At 43.4% G+C, this 22,284-nt stretch overlaps 1 protein-coding gene across 1 annotated transcript in view; it reads right to left on the reverse strand.

Moving 5' to 3' along the window:
- Window positions 1-22,284, reverse strand: part of ABCC4 (ATP binding cassette subfamily C member 4 (PEL blood group)) — a 191,298-nt gene that overhangs the window by 137,742 nt on the left and 31,272 nt on the right. Inside the window, exons 6-9 of the mRNA XM_066621149.1 lie at window positions 16,996-17,159; window positions 9,162-9,287; window positions 7,622-7,871; window positions 3,633-3,737 (exon numbers count right to left, since the gene is read on the reverse strand). Of these exons, the coding sequence (XP_066477246.1) occupies window positions 3,633-3,737; window positions 7,622-7,871; window positions 9,162-9,287; window positions 16,996-17,159 (645 nt within the window). The remainder of the gene's footprint in view (window positions 1-3,632; window positions 3,738-7,621; window positions 7,872-9,161; window positions 9,288-16,995; window positions 17,160-22,284) is intronic.

A 22,284-nucleotide genomic window follows, 5' to 3' on the forward strand; every position in this document is an offset into this window, starting at 1 on the left:
TAAACTTGTAAGCACTCTCTTAATTTCAAGAGATTGGGAGCCCAATCCTAAACAGTGTGCGCCAGCTCACCGCCAGCATGCACTGTTGCAAACATGCCATAAAGCACATTTGTGAGCCCTCAGCACAGGCCCAGCACCAAAGCTAGCCCAGTGCCAGCTGGCACTGGGTTAGCGCTGATGGAAAAATCGGTGCTCTGCCACTCGGCAGTCACCCGAACCGCCAAGGTAAGTGGGGGCGTGGGAGAGGCGTGCTGGGGGGAGGGACCAGTGTAGCTCCACTGAATTCTGAGCTGTGTGCCGCGCCCTAAGGCCTGACACAGAGCTCACAGATTCTGCGGCAGCTCCAAAGCTACCGCAGAATCGAGTAGCCCCATTGCGGGACTACTTCCTTTACTCGAGAGAAGGAGACAAATGTCCCCTTCTCCTAAAGAAGGAGCAGCCACTGCCTGGGGCGTACTGGATGCCTTGGCAGCCATTTTCACTGCTATGGCAGCCCTGCATGCCAGGCAGCTCAGGATTGGGCTATGAGGCCATAATCCTATGCACACTTGCCTAGTAATAAGCCCCACTGAACATAATGGGAATTACTTCTGAGTATATATATGCACAGCATTGTGCAATCAAATATAGAAGCTGATCAGAATATAGAAGAGGCTTCACTTTCCAAATCTCCCATTTCTCAGGGCTGCAAAAGAAGAGCCATTTGAAAAACAGTAGAAATTCAAGACATTTTTTCACAATTCAACAGAGACTAAAGTGTCTTTAAGCCGTTTGAAATCAAAAGGTTTAAATGCACACCTGTGTTGGATACAGCCCATTGACTTTAGGAAGAGAGCTTGATGCCACTTCAGTCAGTACTGAAGCTGAGTGGCAGAAATCCAGGACTGACAGGGCAAAGTACTTCCTCATGCTACCCTTAATTAATCCAGGAATTTACTGCCATGCAGTGTGGTGATAGCCACTAGCTTAGATGGCTTGAAAAGAGTAGTTAGAAAGTCATGGGAGGAGGATAGGTTAATCAGCTGCTAGTAGCCATGAAAGCTAAATGGAACCTTCCAGGCATACTGCCACTGAACAAGTTGCTAAGGAACAAATGGTGAAATACAGCTATTGCCTCTATGCATTGGTTATGGGCTACCTGAATGAATCTGGCTAATCAGCTTCAGAAACAGGATGCTGACCTAGGATGGACATTTAGTCAGATCAAGCTGGGTTTTTCTTATGTTCCATTTTTCCTTTTTTAAAAAATTAAAATTCTTCTAATCAAATGCATTTGAAGAGTTCCATTCTGTCGCTCAACTCAATCATATAACACATATACAGGTTGAGCCTCATTATTCGCGTGGGTTCCATTCCAAGCACTCATGTGGATGGCAAAAAACGCATTATAGCTAATAATAATAATAATAATAATAATCTTTATTTGTATCCCGCCCTTCTCCCTGAAAGGGACCCAGGGCGGCTGACAACATGTAAAAAACAATTTTAAAAAACATGATTTAACACAGATAAAAACATATTAAAAACACATTAACAGAGGCCATAAAAACAGTAGTCAGAATAAAGTCAGAATAAAAAGAGCATAAAACAGCAAAATCATAGAGGAATCCAGTCTGTCAAAAAGAAACTAAAAGATGTATAAAAGTGTTAAAAAGGCCATGGAATCAGAAGGCTTGTTTAAAGAGCAGGGTCTTCAGGCCTCGCCAAAAAAACTCAAGAGAGGGAGCCATTCTCAAGTCAAGGGGAAGGGAGATCCACAACGTTGGTGCCACTACTGAGAAGGCCCTATTTCTTGCCGCCGCCCCACAAACCTCCTTGGGCGGTGGCACTTGTAAAAAGGCCTTCTCTGATGACCTGAGAGGACGAGCCGGATTGTACGGGAGTAGGCGATCTCTAAGATAGCCTGGCCCAGAGCAGTATAGGGCTTTAAAGGTCAAAACCAGCACCTTGAATTGGGCCCGGAAACGAATGGGCAGCCAATGTAGTCCCCGGAGAAGCGGACTGACCGAGTCAAACCGCCTAGCTCCAGTGACCACACGGGCCGCCGCATTCTGCACTAATTGCAGTTTAAAAAACATAGTTTCTTCGCTGGGTGATTTAAAAACAGCCTTGCTGACCTTTGTGATGTAAGATAAGAGTCATTAAGAATACAATCCATCAATCAGTACTCCTCCAAGCACTTACAAAGGCGATTCACTCAGTCCCTCCCTTCACCAATGCAAAGTAATTGCCTTGCTTTCACGTGCTCAGGGGAAAGGGAGGGGTCACGTGGAGAGACAAGGATTGATGGATTGTCAGCCAGCTGCCCTCTCTGTCTCTCATTAAGGAGGTTATTGTTAAAGGACTGTTCAGTTTTTTAAACTGATTTTAAAGGGATGCATTTTTCCCCTTCTCCAGGGATCAGCACATTCCTTCTCATTTGCAGGGGCCATTTGTGTTGAGTCAAATCTGTGTATAAAAAATCCATATAGGCTGGACCTGTAAACTGAACAAAATACTGTACTTCATTTGGCTGGAATATAAGCCACTGTGGAAGTCAATCCACAGACTGGCGTTGCTACTGCTCATGGTGTTTCCACAGCCAAATAGTAATTTTTTCCTCACACATTACGTGCCATTTCTCCAACCATATCTGTTCTTATTTCCTATCACTCTCAGCAAGTAGAGTCAGACAGCCTAAAGCAACGGTTTTGAGTTTGAAAACCGGGAGTTTGAAAACCGCTGTAAGTCCTTGCGGGGGCAGGGGGAGGCAGAGGGGGCAGGGAAGAGGCAGCGGCCCGATCCTGGGAATCGTGCCACTCAGGGGGCTGCAGGGGTTTGGGTGCACTTAAGAGAGCCTCCTGCAGCCTCCTGGAGGTGCGGAGGGCCCTGCGCAACCTTCTGCAAGGCTCCCCGCAGCTTTGAAAGTGGAAGCGGAGTGAACGCGCCACTGCCTCCTCCCTGCATCCTCGTTGCCCCCGCCCCTTAAGGGGGCAGAGGCCAGGGCCCACAGGCTGGGGCATCACAACACCCCAGTATGAAAAGCCCTGGCCTAAAGGGACAGTAAACTTTTCCATCTAGGAAACCTGGGAAACATTGTTTATCTTCATATTTATGTAGCATTCAGTTAAGTCAAATGTTTCAAAGAATGTGAAACCAGATCAGAGTGAAACATCTGGACTGTTGTGGTTCTTGAAAGATAGAACCTTCTTTCAATTGTAAAAATCCCTACGGGGATTTAATCAGCCTGCCTATGTAAACCGCCTTGAATAAAGACCAAGAAAGGCGGTATATAAATACCTGTATTAATTATTATTATTATTATTATTATTATTAAAGTACAGACCTCACATAAAGTACTCCCCTACTGTGGAAGAAAAAGCTGAGAGAACTTGTGAGAGGCTGCCTAGTGATTTCTGTGACCAAGGTAAGTCCTGAAAATGAAGACTTATCAGCTCACACACTCAAATTCAGTCACAGTACTGACCAGCCTTGGAAGCAACCTGCTCCACTGTGTTATACATATCTGTGCTGGAAGTGCTTACACTAGTATGCTTTTTAAAAATCATCATCTAGCAATGGAGAGAAGGGAACGAATGGGCTTAATCCAAAATATTTGCTTATTAGAGTTTCAAAATGAAAAAAGGTATTACCTTGTCCCAGTAGCAAGTCAAATCTTGTATATGAAGGAAGACATCTTCATGGTTACTTTTGAGTTGCGAGCTGAGCTGAGAAATCTCATCAAGTATCAAAAAGTGCTGCAACAATGAACAAACACAACACGAAGATTTCTTAAATTCAAAACTAGAGCACAAAGAAAAATAATCTAAAATTTACCTCACAATTTGTTTTCAACCATGGGAAATAATATACCCACTTCCACACAGTGCAAAATGCTTCAGTGCCCCGTTTACTTTTGAGTAGCAGCCACATCTGGCCACAATTAAGATTGGGACCACAGTTTGGAACTAGAAGATATTTCACTCTTTACACCTGTGACCTGTTTTCCCACTGAAAACCCCTTCTAACATTTCTATCATTCATTAGATTAGATAGATGAATTTCTATCATTCATTCATGTCTATCATTCGTTGTCTTCTTTGGAGACAACGAACCATTTATTTTATTATGCTACCCAAACTGCTTTGTGAACTACTTGCTGAAAAGCAGTATACAATTATATTCAATAATAATCTTATAATGTCATTCCATGATTTGCTACAATGGCATTTTTATGATTAAACAGCCTCTTGGAAGAGGCAATTCTCAGTGCTCTAAAGCAGGGGTCTCTAAACTTTTTGGCCAAAGGGCCGCATCAAATATCTGGCACGGTGTTGAGGGCCGGAAAAAAAATTAAATATAAAATTTAAATAAATACATTAGAGATGCAACTTAGATGAATGAATGGGTTCAAATGTCCAGGATTTCTCCAAGCACCAACATAGCCAAGGAAATAAAGCACACACAAGCACAACTCTGGTTCTGTTTGGTCAACTGGGCCAGAGGCTCTCAGGGGATCAGAGGCTGGCCATGGGCCAAATAGAGAATCTCTGTGGGCCACATCTGGCCCCCGGGCCGGGGTCTGGAGACCCCTGCTCTAAAGGCCCCCTATTTTTGCTGTGTTGTCCCAATCCAAACTGCAGCCCCACTCAGTTGCTACACAATAGCAAATTAAGTGTTCCATCGTTCCCTCTAATTCTGGTGGAAGTGTGCAGAGCTCAACTGAAGTTGTACAGGGGGCAGCACTAGAGCGCTCAGCAATGACATAATTGTCACGCTCCAGTATGCCAAGCTTACAGGGAAGGCTGCCTATAATAAGAACTAGTGTATTTAGGCTGTAATCCTATACACATTTACCTGGAAGTAAGTCTCATCTTACATCCAGTTATGGAAAAGGCATCAGGAGCCAAACTCGAGGCAAAATCCAGAGCCGGAGTCCCTGAGGCAGTTCATGGCTGAACACAGTCACGTTCTGGCAACTCCTGCGACGCCGCTGGAATCAACTGTATGGGCCTCTGCCTTTCCATTGGACTATTTCAGTGACGTGGAGAGGGGGGATTTGCTGCATGGGAAACAGTCTATCCTCCATATCTACTTTACCCAGGCTTTGCGCACTGGAGAGGACACTGTTCCAGAACCACCATTCAGAGCGCGATACCATAGTCTTCCGAGACTGAAGGATGCCAACAACAAAGTCACATCTAAGTCAGTGGGGCTTACTTCTGAGTAAACATGCTTAGGATTGTTCTCTGAGCATCACATATAGTTTCATACATATGGTTTTGTGCATCACATAATGTATGAAAGCAGAAAAAACAGACCAAATGATCAACCTGCTGCTAGACAAGCACTATCCAGTTGCCATCCTACCCACTGTTCACTGCTTTTATTAGTATTTCTCAAGAACTGATCTCAGGGCCTCTTTTGCTGGACAGCCATTTCGAGGGACATTTTCATGATTTATCGGAACCACTCTTTAAATGCAAAATATAATTCAACTTTGGAAGGAAACCATAAACTGAGGGTACAGTGGAAAAACAGGAAGTCTCACCCCTGAAACACAGCCAAAAACTGGAGGCACTCAGGCAGATCACAGAATGCATATGCTAAGAGACATGAGCAAGCCTGATTCTCCACCATATCCCCAAAGAAAACAAGCAAAGCAAGTAACACTGGGGATTCTGAGAGTCAAGGAATCATACAAAGCAAAATGGAAACACAATCAACAAGACCAAAGAAAAGCAGTTTTCAACAGGTATCTCTCCTGTAATTATTTTTTTTAATGCAGAGAAGTGTTTATAGATTCCTCCAAATGCAAGGTGAGAGGTCAAATTCTTTCCATTTCTTAGTGTTTCACAGACCAGCTAAGTAAGAGAATGATCTCTTCTCACCTTGTGCTTAAACTGGGAAGCCCTTGAAAGAAGTAGGAGATTCTGGGTTTGAACACATCCCCCAGCCTGAGAAAAGATCAGATCAGAGGCCAACAACCTACCCAGCTCCTGCTGTGCAGGACAAGAGAACTGGCAAGGGGATGCATGGTGGAATGGAGTAACGAACACTAATAATGGCTATTCATCCGTAAGTACCACAAATTACATCTCATGCCAGTCTTTATGGCATGAAAGACATCCAATATGCAAAAAGAACAATATTTGTGGCAAGTTAAGATTTCCTGACTGGCCGCAATCCTAACATTTGCTCTTTTTCCGCTTAATAACACTTAGCATTTGGATAGACCTTTCTGAGAATACTAACTGGTTCAAACATGTATCTTGATGTTGTCTTTACAACAACCCTGTAAAGCGAGTAAGTATTATGATTCCCTAACTGCAGTGGAAGTTAAGAGGAAGCAGCTTGCCTTCAGTCACTCAGAGCCCAATCCTGAGCTCCCATGGCACATCTTGTTGGCATCCTTCAGTCTCAGAAGACTATGGTATCGCACTCTGAATAGTGGTTCTAGAACAGAGTGTCCTCTCCAGTGCGCGAAGCCTGGGTAAAGTAGATATGGAGGACAGACTGTTATCCATGCAGTAAATCCCCCCTCTCCACGTCGCTGAAATGGTCCAATGGAAAGGCAGAAGCCAATACAGTTGGTTCCAGCGGCATCGCAGGAGCTGCCAGAACGTGACTGTGTTCAGCCATGAACTGCCTCAGGGACTCCGGCTCCGGATTTTGCCTCGAGGTTGACTCCTGAAGCCTTTTCCATTACTGGATGTAGCCACAAGGCAGTGGAGGTTTGGGATCAGAGTTTTCCTTCTCTCAGATGAGCTGCCTTCCCAGGCTAACGAGTCCCATCTCCCCAGTAGCTGCTACCCGGTGGCTGCTACATGGCTGCTACCATATCCTGCGCAAGCACAGCAGCTGAAGGCAGCACCACGGAAGAAGGGGACTTTTGTCCCCTTCCCTGGGTAAAGGGAGTAGCCCTGCAATGGGGCTACTCAATTCACCGCCGACCAAGAGGTTGGTGGTGAGGTACAAGCCTTCATGTCAGGCGGCAAGCCTGATGCGAAAGATCAGGATCCAGTGGAGCATAGCTCCCTCTCTTCTTCCTCCCCCCGGTATGCCTCCCCCCACCCACTCCCCACCGCCTGCCACCCCGTCATACCTCCTCACTGCCCTCCGCCTGCCTCCCCCTTCCCCAGAACACCTCCTCCCCCCGCTGCTCAGCAGTCTGTGTGACAACCAAGCAGTGGAGGCCAGGCACCTGCCTGGCGCTAGCCCAGCACCGGCCAGCGCTGAGCTAGCACCGGCGCTCCCCCAGCATTAGGACTTGCAAAAGTGCCTTATGGCACATTTGCAACAGCGCGCGCTGGTGGTAAGCCATTGCATCGAGCTCAGAATTGGGCTCTCAGTAAGCACTCAGAGGTGAAATTTGAAGTGACAGCCCAATCCTATGTGTGTCTACTCAGAAGTAAATTCCATTAGAGTCAATGGGGCTTTCTCCCAGGAAAGTGTGGATAGGATTGGGCTGCCAGTCCCTTAGTTACTCCTGCTCCTTTGAGTCACAAATTCCTAAGTTAGATAGAGGTGAATGATGAGGCAGGTCTGTAAACTTTATTGTGGGTTAGTAAGCTTCATGGATTTGTAATTCTTTAGTTAACATAGTCACAGAGCATCAACTTTATTTCAATGCTGACAATACCTTGATTCGTCGAATGCTGACCACTGCTTCAGATACCTTCTCAACAGCCGCAGGGAAGAAGAGAGTGACTGTCAATCTCACTGCACCATACAGGGACACTGCGACAAACACCCGGCTTGCAGAGATGGTATTGCCAAGTAGTACATAGGTCATGAATGTCATAAAGACAGTTATTTTACTGGCAACAAAGAAAGATGCCAGATTGAATCCACGGAGGTAAGAGCTCTTAAGGACCATGGAAATCTCCTTCCTAAAATTTAAACAAACATTTCAGAACTAGAATAATTGAGTGTCGTACAAAATACATCCAGCGTATAAAAATCTCTGGAATCATGCACAACCCAACATACACCACTATGAAAACCAATCTCAACAGCAGTGCCCTCAAAGTACTTTCATTTTAAGTAGTGCCAGAGCCAGGTTGCTAGGGACCTTGGATCAACTGTACTAGATACCTCCTGCCCTTGCTTTGACAGTACATTTGGCACTACCACTGTCAACAGTACTGAGGGTTCAGTCCGCTTGGTGAGCTGGACTCTCCAATAGGAATGGGTCCTTACCAGAGTCTGACCTGGCCCACCTCTGATGTCACCCTTGATCATAACAGCTTCTAATGGGGGACAAGGCCTTACCAAAAGTAGGGCTTTACTGTTAGTCCTTAGAACGTTTGTAAAACAAGCATGGTCCAAAAAGGGGGGGGGGGCGAGATTATCAAACATGTTGAAAATATCTGATATAGTACAGGTCACACCAAGCTCTCCACCATTTTGCCCACTGCATGCACCACACCAAGTAAGTGACTGCTATCTGGCAAATGTGACAATCCTCAGTCTTCCTCCCAAACTTGGAGCGGGAGAGGTAGGTATGAATCATACCAGCAGAATGGAAAACCAGTGATCAACAACCTAATTTACAAAGACAGCATCAATTCACTAACAAAGAGCCAAATAAGAGAAATGTTTTTACTAATTTATTTTTTAAGTCCCCAATTCCACAGTTGTGAGGATGGCTGAGGAATGTTTGGCCACTGTATTGCTGAGGTGGTTTGGAAGGACATGGCCAAGCAGGACCAAACTGGCAATGCTCAGGTCTCTTTTCTTGGTCTGGAGCAAGAAAAAAAAAAAAAGGAGGGCTGGTCTTTGCTCCTTAGTGAGAGCCAAATGGGCAAGACCTACACCTAAATGTCCTATTTCAAAGCAGGAGAGAAGTGGGGGTGGGTGGGTGTAGATAGTCCTTAGCTGTTGCCATTCAGGGCACCTCAGCCAAGTAACAGCCAAATGGACAAGCCCCATACCCATCTATCTTTTACTTTGGAGCAAGAAATGAAGATTACTTCATGGGATGGTGATACCAACACTGCACAAACAAGCAGAAAACTAGGAATACAAGTTTAGTACCTGAAAATTATTTTAAACCTCAATAAAAAATATTCTAGTTTTACTTTAAGGAAAGAGACATTAAAATCCTACTTCACTGATGTTAAATACTTAGGAAGGTGGTAAACGTATTTATGAATAACTTTCAGTAGGGCACAGGTTACCGTCTCATGCCGTTCACAAGATCAGCAAATGATTTCTCCCAGGCATACATCTTTATTATTCTCATTCCTGTTATGACCTCATTCATGGTCCTGATCCTCGCATCTGTGAAGGCTGCTGTCCTACTTCTGTAATTTTAAACAGGAAATTTAAATGTTACAGCCTGAACAATATGTGGTTAAAAAAAGAAGCATTTGGATATGCATTTGCCCCCCTCCCATTGGTTTAGGGAGCAATTCTATGCACACCTACCTGAAATTAAGTGCTACTGAACATAATGGATCTTACTTCCCAGTAAACATGCATAGAATTGTGCTGGAAAATGCTCTTCAGACACTTATACACAGCAAAACTACCCCATGTCAGGCAACACCCTGTAACTATTGAAAGTCATAGTTTCATCCATTTTTTTTTGTTTAATAAATTCTTCTTTTTTTAATGTTTTATTTATTTATTTATTATTTATTTATTACAGATACAGGTAAGGAAAATTGGATAGACTTAGGGTTAGGACTACATAGGTTACACACAAGGTGGTGGCCATCGATTACGACATACATTAATCCAAACGAGATTATTCATCAATACAAAGATTATCATATTGATTAATCTACTGGTTAATAGTTTAATTAAACAATATATTTTTTCTCTAACCTTATCTCTCTCATCATTAAAAAGCTTCAAATTTTTTACTTATAGACTCTTATCTAATTCTTAATATCTAATATCACATCTAAAAGGAATACCTTCAATTACAATGGTATTACACACTTCAATATCTCTTATAACATGTTATATATCATTTTCCATATCATTTTCCATATCTATCCAAAAAAAAGGCTTCAAATTTTTACTTATACACTCTTCACTAAACTAACATCTAAAATAAAATCTCTTATCTGATTCTTAATTTCTAATATCAATTCTTTTAAAAAATAACCCTTATTTATCTTAATACCACTTAATTTTCACAATACTTATATTTCAAATTTTCATTTACCTCTATTTTAACTTAATATAATTAAAAAAAATTATTCAGCCATTTTAACTTCTGTCTTAGTGCTTGCTTTGCTCTCTGTCTACAATTCTTTTAAAAAAATACCCCTTATTTATCTTAATACCACTTAATTTTCACCAACTTTATATTTCAAATTTTCATTTACATCTATTTTGACTTAATATGATTAAAAAAAATTTCTACTTATTGATCAGCCATTTTAACTTTCTGTCTTAGTGCTTGCTTTGTTCTCTGTCTTATCAGTGTTCTTTTTTACTCCTGCTTCTTCCACTTCTTCTTTTTCTTCCTGAATCTCTCAAGTTTCTTGGCCCCTCTGTTTTTTTTTCTTCTTCTTCATTCTGTTGTTCATTCTGTTTTTGATCCATAAATTCTTCCTCTTCTTGAGACAGCTTGCTCCTTGAACGTCTCCTCTTTTTTCTTCCTTAAAATTCTTAATTATTATAGTAACAATTGCTTCTTCCGTCTCCTGTCTCATTTCAAAATAGTCCACTTCTTTAATTTCACCCTCCTGCGTGCTTATAAGAGAGGAGCTTGTTTGCTTCATTTGTTCAGATAATTTTCTGACCTGTTGTTCCATTTCTCTTCTAAAATCCATCAAGAAATCCATTAATAAGTTCTGGCTGTTACTAACATCCTTTACATTTTTGACTTCCATTTTTTGTCAGTATCAAGTCCAAACGCTTGTTGTAGGGCTACTTTCCAATTTTTGTATCCAAAAAGTATAAGTCAATATTCCAAATCCAATCAATATCAATGTCAAATCAATCAAAACTTTATCCATCTTTGGATGATCCAAAACTTTGGATGATCCAAAGAATCATCCAAATCTTTATCTTGCCTCCCTTCTTCCAAAAAGGGTGTATCAATAATTGAAACAATAACACAGTCAAGTTAGGTTAGTATGCCTTTAAATGAGCAGAACAGATTTCAAAGCCTTTGCTGGGAAAGTGAAAGTAAAGTTTTTTTCCTTTTCAGCCTTGAATATTAGTCATTTCTTTTCCTCTTATTTATTTCTCCTTGGTGCATACCATAATAAAATAACCTTGTGTTTACTCCAGCAGGGGAATCCAAATTCGCTTATTTCCCCTCTGGGTGGCTACCGGCCTACGTAAATAATCTTAAAATGATCTCTTCCTCCTTCTGATGTCTTGATTGCAGTTCTCATTAAAGCCTTTTAATAAGCAAGTTTACTCACAGTTTAAAGCTTTTTTCGCTGTTGTGTTGTTGTATCTAGGCTGTGGGAGGGGAAGATCTTGGCTTTCCGTATCTCCAAAATGGTGACTGGGATAGATGTGATTCAGCACAGAGCAAACGGAGAAAAATCCTTGAAATTGCCTTTTTCAAAGGACTCCCCCGTTCGAGCTCTCAGCTCTTCGTACCGTCTTCCTGGCACCAAAGCGTGCCTTAGTTGTTGAGGCACATGAAAAACACATCTATTTAGCAATCTCCCCGGGAGCACCCGAGGTTTGCTGCTACATCGCAGAGTGTTGACTCCGCCCCCTAATAAATTCTTATTTTTGTATTTTCAGCTGGTTTTGTGCTATAAGAGCATAGCGCCTGTGCTTCACAAAGATATTTGCAAAAGTAAAACAACTTAACGAAAAGTATATGTAGTCTGAACAAAGCAAAGTGTGTTGATGCAGAAAAGTGATGGAGTGAAATTCGAAATATCACATCTGATGACAAAATAGCACAGAGAAGATTGTAGTAAAAAATTGTGAAAAATACCTACGACCTTCAGGTTTCTACTTAAGGACCTCTTTGTAGACCACATTGGTGGTTCTCCTCTCAAGTGCTAAGATCACCAGGTTGCGGGATGAGCTCCTCTGGAGGTCATGTAGAATTGCCCCTGTGAGAAGCAGTCCTCCCTCAAGTCAATCCCTCCCACCTTCAGCAACTGCCCCTGGGACTTGTTGATGGTCATAGCAAAGCAGACCTTGAGGGGGAACTGCAGCCTCTTGAACCTGATCTCTGATGGTATGAACACCAATTCCCCCCCCCCCAAGCACAGCCGGCAAACACTGTGGCCTCGATGACATCCCTGTGCAGGGCCTTCACTTGCAGTCTGTTGCCATTGCAGAGTTTGGGTGGGTTGAAGTTCCAATGCAACATTACTGGAGTCCCCACTTTGACAAAAAGGTTGACTGCTATTTTTCTGTTACTATCCCTTGCCATACTGACTTTAAAAGGGTTAAAAGGACTGGCCTGGCCTCAGTTGCCATGTAGGCCACAGGCCGCCCTCAGGCAGGGAAAAAAGCCAGCCAGTTCTAAGTAATAGGAAGGGGTCATTCCCGAATCTAGATTCAGCCCTTCAGGAGCTGATTAGGACAAAATTCTGAATTATGTTTTTGAGCATTTGTGCAGGTAACTTTTGTAAGCAAAAACCAAGTCGCTGTCTCATCAGGCCCACTGAGGAATCGGTGAAAACACATTTGAGCCCTTTTCACCCTCTTAGGGGTCAAATTTCTATAAATCCCTTCTTAGTGGATCCTTATGTCATGGAAGAACATTTGCATAGGATAGATGGATAGATATTTTAAAACAGAAAAAAAGATGTACAATTGCTAACGAATATAACTGTTTGTGTAGACACCTAAACACAAACACACAAATGTATTCTATTTAAAGAATCTGCTGAGGCTTGTTATCATGTTTAGCAACAATACTGCCAGCAACCACCACATTACCATTAAAAAACTAAACACCCACTACATTTTTCAGGCAGACAGGAAGGCTGGGGCCAAGGAAGGGTTCCAGTTGCTTGTCCAACCTCTACCTGTTCAAACCCTTCCCTGCTGCTTGAAATATTACCATGTCTTTCCTTCATTCTCTGAAACACCCTTCTTGCACCAGCAGGGTCAGCATCAGGGCCTACACTTCAGCAGTGTAGTTTCCCACCCTCCTTTTGGTCCAGAAGGGGTGAGTATGCAAGCGCTAACAGAAGAAGAAGCCACTGCCTGTTCACTTGCTTGTGGGATCTTTCTCTTGGGATATGGCAGGAACTGGGCCAAGCAGCTACTGTTCATTTCTACACATTCACCCCTTTCCCTAATGAGTGAATGGCCAATGGAGACAGTGAAAAGTGGGAGGAGCTTCAGAAGCAAGAAAGAGGGAAACCCATAGGGAAATTATTCTCTTTACAAAATTATACTGTTCTAAATAGAGAAGAGTTTAGGGTATACTGAAGAGAAGAGAGAAATGTGCTTTAGCTCCAGATTCAGGAAGACATTGCTATTGTAAGACAAAAGGCACAATCCTAGCTAGGTCTACTCAGAAGTAAGTCCTATTGTGTTCAATGGGACTTACTCCCAGGAAAGTGAGGTTAGGATTGCAGTCAAACAGTCTCTGGGTCTCAGTTTGCAATTAGCAGATGCACACAAAATAAAATCTTTCCCCCCTCCAGCAAATTCATCACTTCCCCCCTCCCTTTCCAAAACCCTCCAGGTGTGCTGCTAACAAACTCAGGCCATAATCCTAACAAGGTCTACTCAAAAGTAAGTCCTGTTTTGTTCCATGGGGCTTACTGTCAGGTAAGTGTGGTTAGGATTGCAGCCTCAGAGTCCTGGCAGCTGTTTTTTTGGTTTCTATTGTATATTATAACACCTTCATTCCCATTTTGGGGATAACTGAGGTGAGGTGTTGTAAAGGGGAGCCGTGGCCAATGGCTACAACGATCAGGGGAGCCGTGAGCCGGAAAAGTTCGAGAACCACTGGCTAAGTAGATAGTTGACCAGGTTTGATTTCGCAATTCTGGAATTCCTTCCTGGCAGTTACTGTCACAACCCAAGCTCACAAGTTTTTAAGTCATTTTTACTCAAGACCATTTGGCTGAAAATCCTGAGCAAGATATTTTAATTTCAGCTTTATTTTGGCTTTTCATAATACTTGTATTGTGTTTACTGACTAGAGAGCACAGTGTGATACATTGAGGAGAAAGTACAAACTCTCACTCAATTATATTTTTCAAGGTGGGGGGGAACTGCTCTCTTATCTTTCAGCCTAAACTATCTCATAGGGTTGCTGCAAGGACAAAATTGAAAGAATTCCATGTACTCTTCCCAAAGAGCTCTGGGCAAGAGATGGTGTTAAAAACAAAAATGTAATAAAAAGAATAAAAATAGTCATACATTGGCAAATTTTCCAGAAAGATGGAAATACATTTTTAAAATGAACAGTCTCCGACAAAGATTCTATTCAGAAATGAATGATATCCTACAATAGCGCAGTATAAAGTGCAGTATCTTTAAAATAAAGCTTCAAGTTCCTGCAAACTTTCCCCATTCTTGCAATCCTGCTAGAACATTATCAGCAGAGACTCTCCTGGATACTTGGAAAGGTTACTAAATGGCCGCTAGCAATATTATCAATCTTTAAGAAAAAGCACCAGCTGGTTTGAACTGTTTGTACTTTGAAGCTTCAGTTAATAGAAGTACTTGCACTATATCAACAAATATGCCATAAACCTGGATCAGAAATTCTAAAAATATGTGAATTTGAGGCATACTGAAATCACTTGTTGGAGGGGAAAACTGACAAAAGCCTTATTATCTCCTGTATAAATTGTCCCATTATATTCCTCTCTTGCTGACCAAGTCAAAATGATCTCTCACTTCTCAAGACCTCATCTCACACTAATCATTTTCACACACGAGATGCTAGAGAATAATGCGTCTGGGGTTTTTCAGTAAACCATTTATCATCTTAGAGAGGCCAGCTTGTAGAAGATAGCAAGAGGTGATTGAACCACCTGTCTGTTGCTCAACCTGAGGGCAAGTTCCATGACCTCTAAGCAGCAACTTTTACCTCCTGGCTGAGAGTAGTCCAGGCAGGGTTTTTTGTTTTGTTTTTTTAAAAGAAATCTTCTTATATTTCAGTATCAAGACCAGGGGTGTCAAACTCGTTTCATACGGAGGGCCGAAGTTAGTATTCAGGGTGCCTGCTGAGGGCCGGAAATGACGTCATTAACCAGAAAATGACATCATTAAGCAGCTGATAGTCAGAAATCAGCACTTTGTTCTCATTAACTGTGTTAACTGCAAAAGAGAGAAGAGAAAATAGGCAAATCTTGATCATATTTCAAGATATGGGAGAGCCCAATTTTCATGTGCGCTGCTGTTTCAGCAGTAACACCTCAGCGCTGCTCAGCAGCTGAGAGCCTGAGGGCCAAATAAAATGCTTCCAGGGGCTGCATCCGGCCTTCGGGCCTTATGTTTGACACCCCTGATCTAGACAAATTTCAACAAACTGCACACACTTACAAATTAATTGGAAGCAGTGAGCTTATTGTTTGTGAAAAACTGACAGTACATTCTGGGTTTCTACTTATCAAGGAACTTTACCAATAAGCACTTTGTCTTTTCAAAATGTTGACCAAATACAGAAATTCAGACAGTACTACCAGTACAAATTTACTCAAAACATGCTCTTGCAAAACATGACTAAAGTGTAAAAATAGAGTGTGTTATTTATCCTGGGCTGCACAAACAAAGTCTAAAAAAACAGAAATTGCCAATAACGGCTATGCTTCAGATGTAATGAGAAATCAGGATTTGCTTTGCCAACAACAAACCAAGTTTGGAAACTACAGTTGATTTACAAACAACGGTTTGCACCAATTGTAGCTTCACATTAATTCATAGTTGAGGCCACTGCTCTCCCTCAAAAAGCAGCTGCACCATAAAGATGGGAGGTAACTAATTAATTTGTGAAGATGAGTCATGAGCAGATGTAAAAACAAAAGCAGACAAGCAGCTCTAAACCATGGTTTGCCTTAGATCAGGGGTGGGCAAACATTTTGGCAGGAGGTCACATTATCTCTCTGACACTGTGTCGAGGGTCAGAGAAAAAAAGAATTACTTTTCAGATTTGGATAAATTTACATAAATGAATACATTAGAGATGGAACTTATATGAATGAATGGATTTTACTGAACTTATTAATAATACACAGTAGATCCAGAAAAGGGAGAGGGTTTTAAAATAACTCCTGACCACACACCTTTTGCCCATGGAAAAGTACAATACAAACATATGCCAGCATGGACTCTCTCCCCCTCCACAGAGGAGCATGATTTTATTCTCTCCCTCTCCCCTACAGTGCAAAATGCTGCATGTTTCTTCCCATTAAAACACAGCAGTGATCTTCCCCCCTCTGCCAGGCTCACCACTCCTCAAAGTGAAAGCAACACACCCCAATGAACTTACCCCCTCTGCCAGGCTCCCCCCCCCCATTCCCATTCAAATGGACCTGCAAAGAGGCTTAGATCGCGGCGGTTGAGGAGGCAGCGGCCACGCTTGCCCAAGCTGCCAGTGATCCTGCTTGCCCCATCTTCACGGGACACGAAGCAGCAACAGGCACTCTCCAAGGCTTTCCCCAGCTGCGTGAGCACGAGCTTCAAGCTCCACATGCAGGCAGCAAGGAAAAGTTGCTCTTGCGCAAGACCTTTTAGAAACCTGAACTAACGCGATATTTGCAAGTATCACGTTAGTTCAAAGCTATAAAAGGCCTTGTGCCAAGTGCCCATTGGAGAGGGGGTGATGCCTGGGGGCTGGACTGGGGGTCCCAGCGGGCCACAAATGGCCCACGGGCCGGAGTTTGGGCAGCTTTCACAGCAAGCCTAGTCAACTAATTTCACAGCTTTTTTACTTTTTCCTCTCAACTGGTAGCTATCTTTAGCACACTTGCACTTTTCAAGCTGTACCTACAACAGAACACCACTAAAATGCGCAGCTTTCTTGTTATACATTTTCGCTTATGTCTTTAAAACTTCAGGAAGTTTAAAGACTCAACAGATTAACAAAACAACAAACCTACTTACCTCAAAGAAGAGAATAACCTCCCAATGCAGGTCTGCAGAGGAAGCAGAATAATTAAGATTGCCATTCCTGCAAGGCATGAAGGACCAATCTCATACCAAAGAAGTGCAGTCACTGCTATTGCTTGAAGTGGTCCAGCCCATAAAAAATGCAAAAAAATAGTCACCTAGACAAACAGAAAATTGCATGTGAAATATAGAAACCTATGAATTGAAAACATGGCAGTCACAGGTCCAGTACAGACATGACAGCAGGGATGGCAAATGTCGTCCACAAGACCGCCCTTGGGTCCAGACATGATTGTGACTACACTTGAAAAAATGGCATTTCTTGTCACAGTCCCATGTACCTCCAAGCTATACTGAACTTATCAGCAGGTCACCAAAAGCTCATACAAGCCTATAGAGCAGCCATTTTCAACCACTGTGCCGTGGCACACTGGTGTGCCGCGAATGGTCTGCAGGTGTGCCATGTGTGCTGTTTGGGGGTGGGTCATTTAATAATAATAATAATAATATTAGTAGGGCCAATGGGCTTGTGAGCATCCCAACAGCAGCATGGTATGCCTTGTTAATTGTCAAAAAACGGATGGGGTGCCTTGACAATTTTAGCGCCTTGTCAGTGTGCCATGAGACTAAAAGGGTTGAAAATCACTGCTATAGAGAATTACATGGAAAACATTTTGGCATGCGTGAATCAGCCCACAGGCATGGAATGAACCCTTTCTATCAGAAGAAAGCACTATATAAGTAACTTGAAACAAACAAGACAGGCTATAAATCAGAGTACAAGACACGATTGTAATGCAGTGGCCTCAGGAGTACACATGAACAGGCTGCTTTAAATCATATCCACAGGAGTTCTCATGATGAAGCTATTTCGGAGAAAGCTGCCACCAAACAGAGGAAATCTGTGTTGCATACCACTACAGGTGGGTTTTCAGGGGTTTAAGGACACTGGGACCCTTCATTAGGCAGATCACTTCAAGTGCATTACAAAAGTTCAAATGCACCACAGCCATTTGAGTGTGGCTATCATCAGTTACTCTAGAGCAGTGTTTCTCACACATTTAGCACCGGGACCCACTTTTTAGAATGAGAATCTGTCAGGACCCACCGGAAGTGATGTCATGACCGGAGGTGATATCATCAAGCAGGAAAATTTTTAACAATCCTAGACTGCAATCCTATCCAGGATTAAGTCCCATTTACTATCATTGTTAAAAGAATATACATAGTAGCTTGTTAAAAGTACAGGTCTGTAATAGTTCCCCAAATGCAGTCACATATGATGACATATGATTAGACATCAAGTCTAATATATTAAAAATAAAATATTCAAATGAATGGGGACCCACCTGAAATCGGCTTGTGACCCACCTAGTGGGTCCCGACCCACAGTTTGAGAAACAATGCTCTAAAGGGAAGGAGCATTATTTATGTTTCACCATTCACAATCATTTTACCCATTTGTTTTTTCTCTGTATCTTTTCTGTTTATCAGTGTACAGATATCTAAGGAACCAGGTTGGGGGGTTGCCATGATTTTTATGGGAACCTGTGTACATGCCTATACACGTATAAACAAAACACACATGACTAAGGACCTCAGGATGACAGACGTGCTGCATGCACTCTGCAGATTGGCACTGTGAAAGGGCCAGGAGAAAAGTAGGGATCTGGAGCCCAAACTAAAACAAAGCAATAACAAGAAGTTTGGTGGGTCATTGCGAGATACAGGAGGTTGGACTAGATGGGGTTTTTGGCCTGATCTAGCCAGCCTTTTCTTATGTTCTATTGAGAGTGCAATCTAGCATGTTTGCGCCCATTCCAGAGTCAGTTGGGTCAGAGCAAGGACATGTGCCAACCTGCAGAGGCTACACCCAGCCTCCGCTGTGCCGAAGCCTGGTAAGACCTCACCGGCTGAGCTCGGCCAGTGCAGGAGTCTGGGGTATATGGAGAAGGCAGGGAGGAGGCGTTTTGGGGGTGGGAGAAGAGTGAGCGGCGGGTGGACCTGTGGATGGGCAGGTGGGAAGCGGGAGGAGAGGCCTGGACCTGGCACCTCGGATCCGATTCATAGCCCTGTTCCTGGGCAGCCCCAGGGTGCTCGGATTTGCACCACCTCTTTAGGTAGCGTAGATCCTAGCAGACCCTTTGGGACTGATGCAGCTCTAACCAGGGTAAGGGGAATTACTTCCCCTGGCCTCAAGCCGAGCCACAGCCAGCCCCAAACTTGTGCTGGATACAGCGCAAGGTAGGATTCCACTGTGAGGAGATTAGTTACAATAAGCAAAGAATGGAAAAAAACAGCATATAGAACACCATAACCATCAATCACTGTAGCTGATCAGAGGGATGGTTCCACTGAGGATTTATAAAAGGAAGAGGATAATGGCACCTGCAGGAGAGTAGGAAGGAGATGTTCTGACAAGAAGACATGATATATATATGAAAGGCCAAATATCCAGGGAAAACATCTACCGTATTTTTCGCTCCATAAGACGCACTTTTTCCCCCCAAAAAAGTGGGAGGGAAAGTGTGTGCATCTTATGGAGCGAATACTGCAAAAAAAAAATTAAAAAAATAAAAATAAAAAACTCCGCCCCAGCCCTGGCCCCACCCGCTCATTCTGCTCTGCTTCCCTGCAGTCAGAGGCTACTCAGAAGTAAGTCTCAGAGTCAGTGGGGCTCACTCTCAGGAAAGCGTGGGTGCGATGGCAGTCTCGCTGCCCAATCCTGTGCATGCCTACTCTGAAGTAAGTCCCATTAGAGTCAGGGGGGTTTACTCCCAGGAAAGTCTCTCTCCCCCCCCAAGCCTGGAGCATCACAGCCTCTCTTTCCCCCCCACCCCAAGCCTGGAGCATCACATCCTCTCTCCCCCCCAAGCCTGGAGCATCACAGCCTCTCTTTCCCCCCCACCCCAAGCCTGGAGCATCACATCCTCTCTCCCCCCAAGCCTGGAGCATCACAGCTTCTCTCTTCTGCCCCCCAAACCTGGAGCATCACAGCCTCTCTCCCCCCCCCCCCAAAGCCTGGAGCATCACAGCTTCTCTTTCCCCCCACCCCAAGCCTGGAGCATCACAACTTCTCTGCAACACAAACACTTTCCCCCCTCTCTCACACACACAGGCTGCCCCCTTCTCTTACACACACAGATGCTCTGCCCCACACACACTCACACAGCAGGGGAGGGGCGCTTTCACTCACCTCATCCAGCATCTGAATGTAAGCCCCCCCCCCCCATCACAAAGAAAAAACTGTCTCCTTGGTCAGAATGCCAGTGTTTGCTTATTGCACAAGCCCCAGGTAAGGCTCGGTTCTCACCATAAATCCAGAGGTTTGTTGTGTCTTGAGAATTCAAGTTGTGGTTGGACTTTCCACTTGTTCATTTGTACTGGAATCACGGAAGAACTGGCGAGGAGGTAGATGTGGTGTCAGCAGTGGCCCCTTTAAGGATAAGGCCTGGGCATTCAGCAGAGTGTGCTGCACAGCTGCAGCCACTGGAAGGCAATAGGGCCCTCAGGGATATAAGGAGTACCTGAGGCAGAAAGGGTTTGTGGGTTTTGAAGGAGTGCAGGTTGGAGGTAGGAGAGGAGACTGACTGGGTTTATTGAATTTGGAATCTGACTGTGGATTGTGACTGGACTTGGATACCCTGATGGATTTGACTGACCTTGGACTGTAATTTGGCTTATTGGTTCTGGACTCTGATTTGGCAACTCTGATTGATGGGACTGATTTACTTGGCATCTGTGGACTGGAACTGGACTCACTTTTGCTTGCTGCACTGGTGAGTTGCACAAGGGGGACTGATCAGCCTTAAGTGGGCACAAGGCCCAGTGGATTGGGATTTGGCAGAACATCATTGTAGCAGAAAGATAATGTGATCCCCTATTTGTGTGCACCTGCTCTTGTGAGCTTCATAAATTCTGACTCTAGCAATGATGAGTTCTTGGGGTTTCCAGAAAACTAGAGTACTCCAACCTTTAAGTCTCTCCATTTGTTAATGACAGTGATAATGGTTCTTAATGCCACTGTTGACTGCTGTTCACTTTACATGGTTCAAATGTTATTCTGTTATAGTTTATTAAATATTTTATTACACTATTTGGTTCAGAATATTTTTTTTTCCTGTTTTCCTCCTCTAAAAACTAGGTGCGTCTTATGGTCAGGTGCGTATTATGGAGCGAAAAATACGGCATATCCTGCCTCAATGGTGCAGGCTCAATCCTGCAAGGCTCAAGGGTGTATAAGAGGGAGAGAGAAAAACTTAACAGCAGGACAGAGAGAGAGAAACAAAGTATATATTCCTAGTTGCTGAACTGACTCCAAGAAAACCAGGTTGAAGATTTCAGGCAGAGAGGTCAAGTTCCCAAAGCGGTTTGGCTATGAAAGTCTGGGAGATTCAGAGAGACACTTGAACTCCCAGTCCAAGCAGAAACTCAAAGAAAGAGGCAAGTTGTATAGAGGGCTCCAAACACTGAAAGCATAAACACTGATGTCTGACTGTCTCTGCATGGCTCAGGATAGATTTTGCAATTTCGGTTTTGAGTCAGAGAAGGATTGAGTGGAAGAAGCAAGTGCAAGATACAGCCTTCTACACACACACCCGTCCACCATGCACACAGAAATTATCGCAGGTTCTCATGCATTTACCACTGAGATCCACTTTTTAGAATGAGAAACTGTCGGGACCCACCAGAAGTGGTGTCATGACCGGAAGTGATGTCATCAAGCAGGAAAATTTTGAACAATCCTAGGCCTGTAATCCTGCCCACACTTACCCAGGAGTAAGTCCCATTGACTATCATCGTTAAAAGAATTCACATAGTAACTTGTTAAAAGTACAGGTCTGTAACATTTCCCCAAATGAAGTAACATACCATGGGAGCATCAAGTCTAACATATTGAAAGTAAAATATTGAAATGAATGGGGACCCACCTGAAATTGGCTCGTGACCCACCTTATAAGGCATTGGATGGACTGGAGAGCGCCTCAGCTCTGGAAGGGACATGCATGGGGGGCACGGACTCAATCCACAAATAACTGAATCTGCAATTATGGGAACTGTAGATATGGGGACCTTTAATGGATAACTGGACCTTTTGCTACATCTCACCACCTAAGGCTGTGTGACAATGCTGTAAGGCAGAAGTTCTTAATCTTTTGTACCTCATGCACCCCCGGGAGAATTCTTAACTGCTCACATACACCCCTCCCAAAAATATATTTCTTTGCTCATTATGTTTATGTTATTGTTATTTGCTATTTTTCAGAAACCATATTGGACACA

Source organism: Tiliqua scincoides, chromosome 3 (genome assembly GCF_035046505.1).
Source record: "Tiliqua scincoides isolate rTilSci1 chromosome 3, rTilSci1.hap2, whole genome shotgun sequence".
Lineage (NCBI taxonomy): Eukaryota > Metazoa > Chordata > Lepidosauria > Squamata > Scincidae > Tiliqua > Tiliqua scincoides.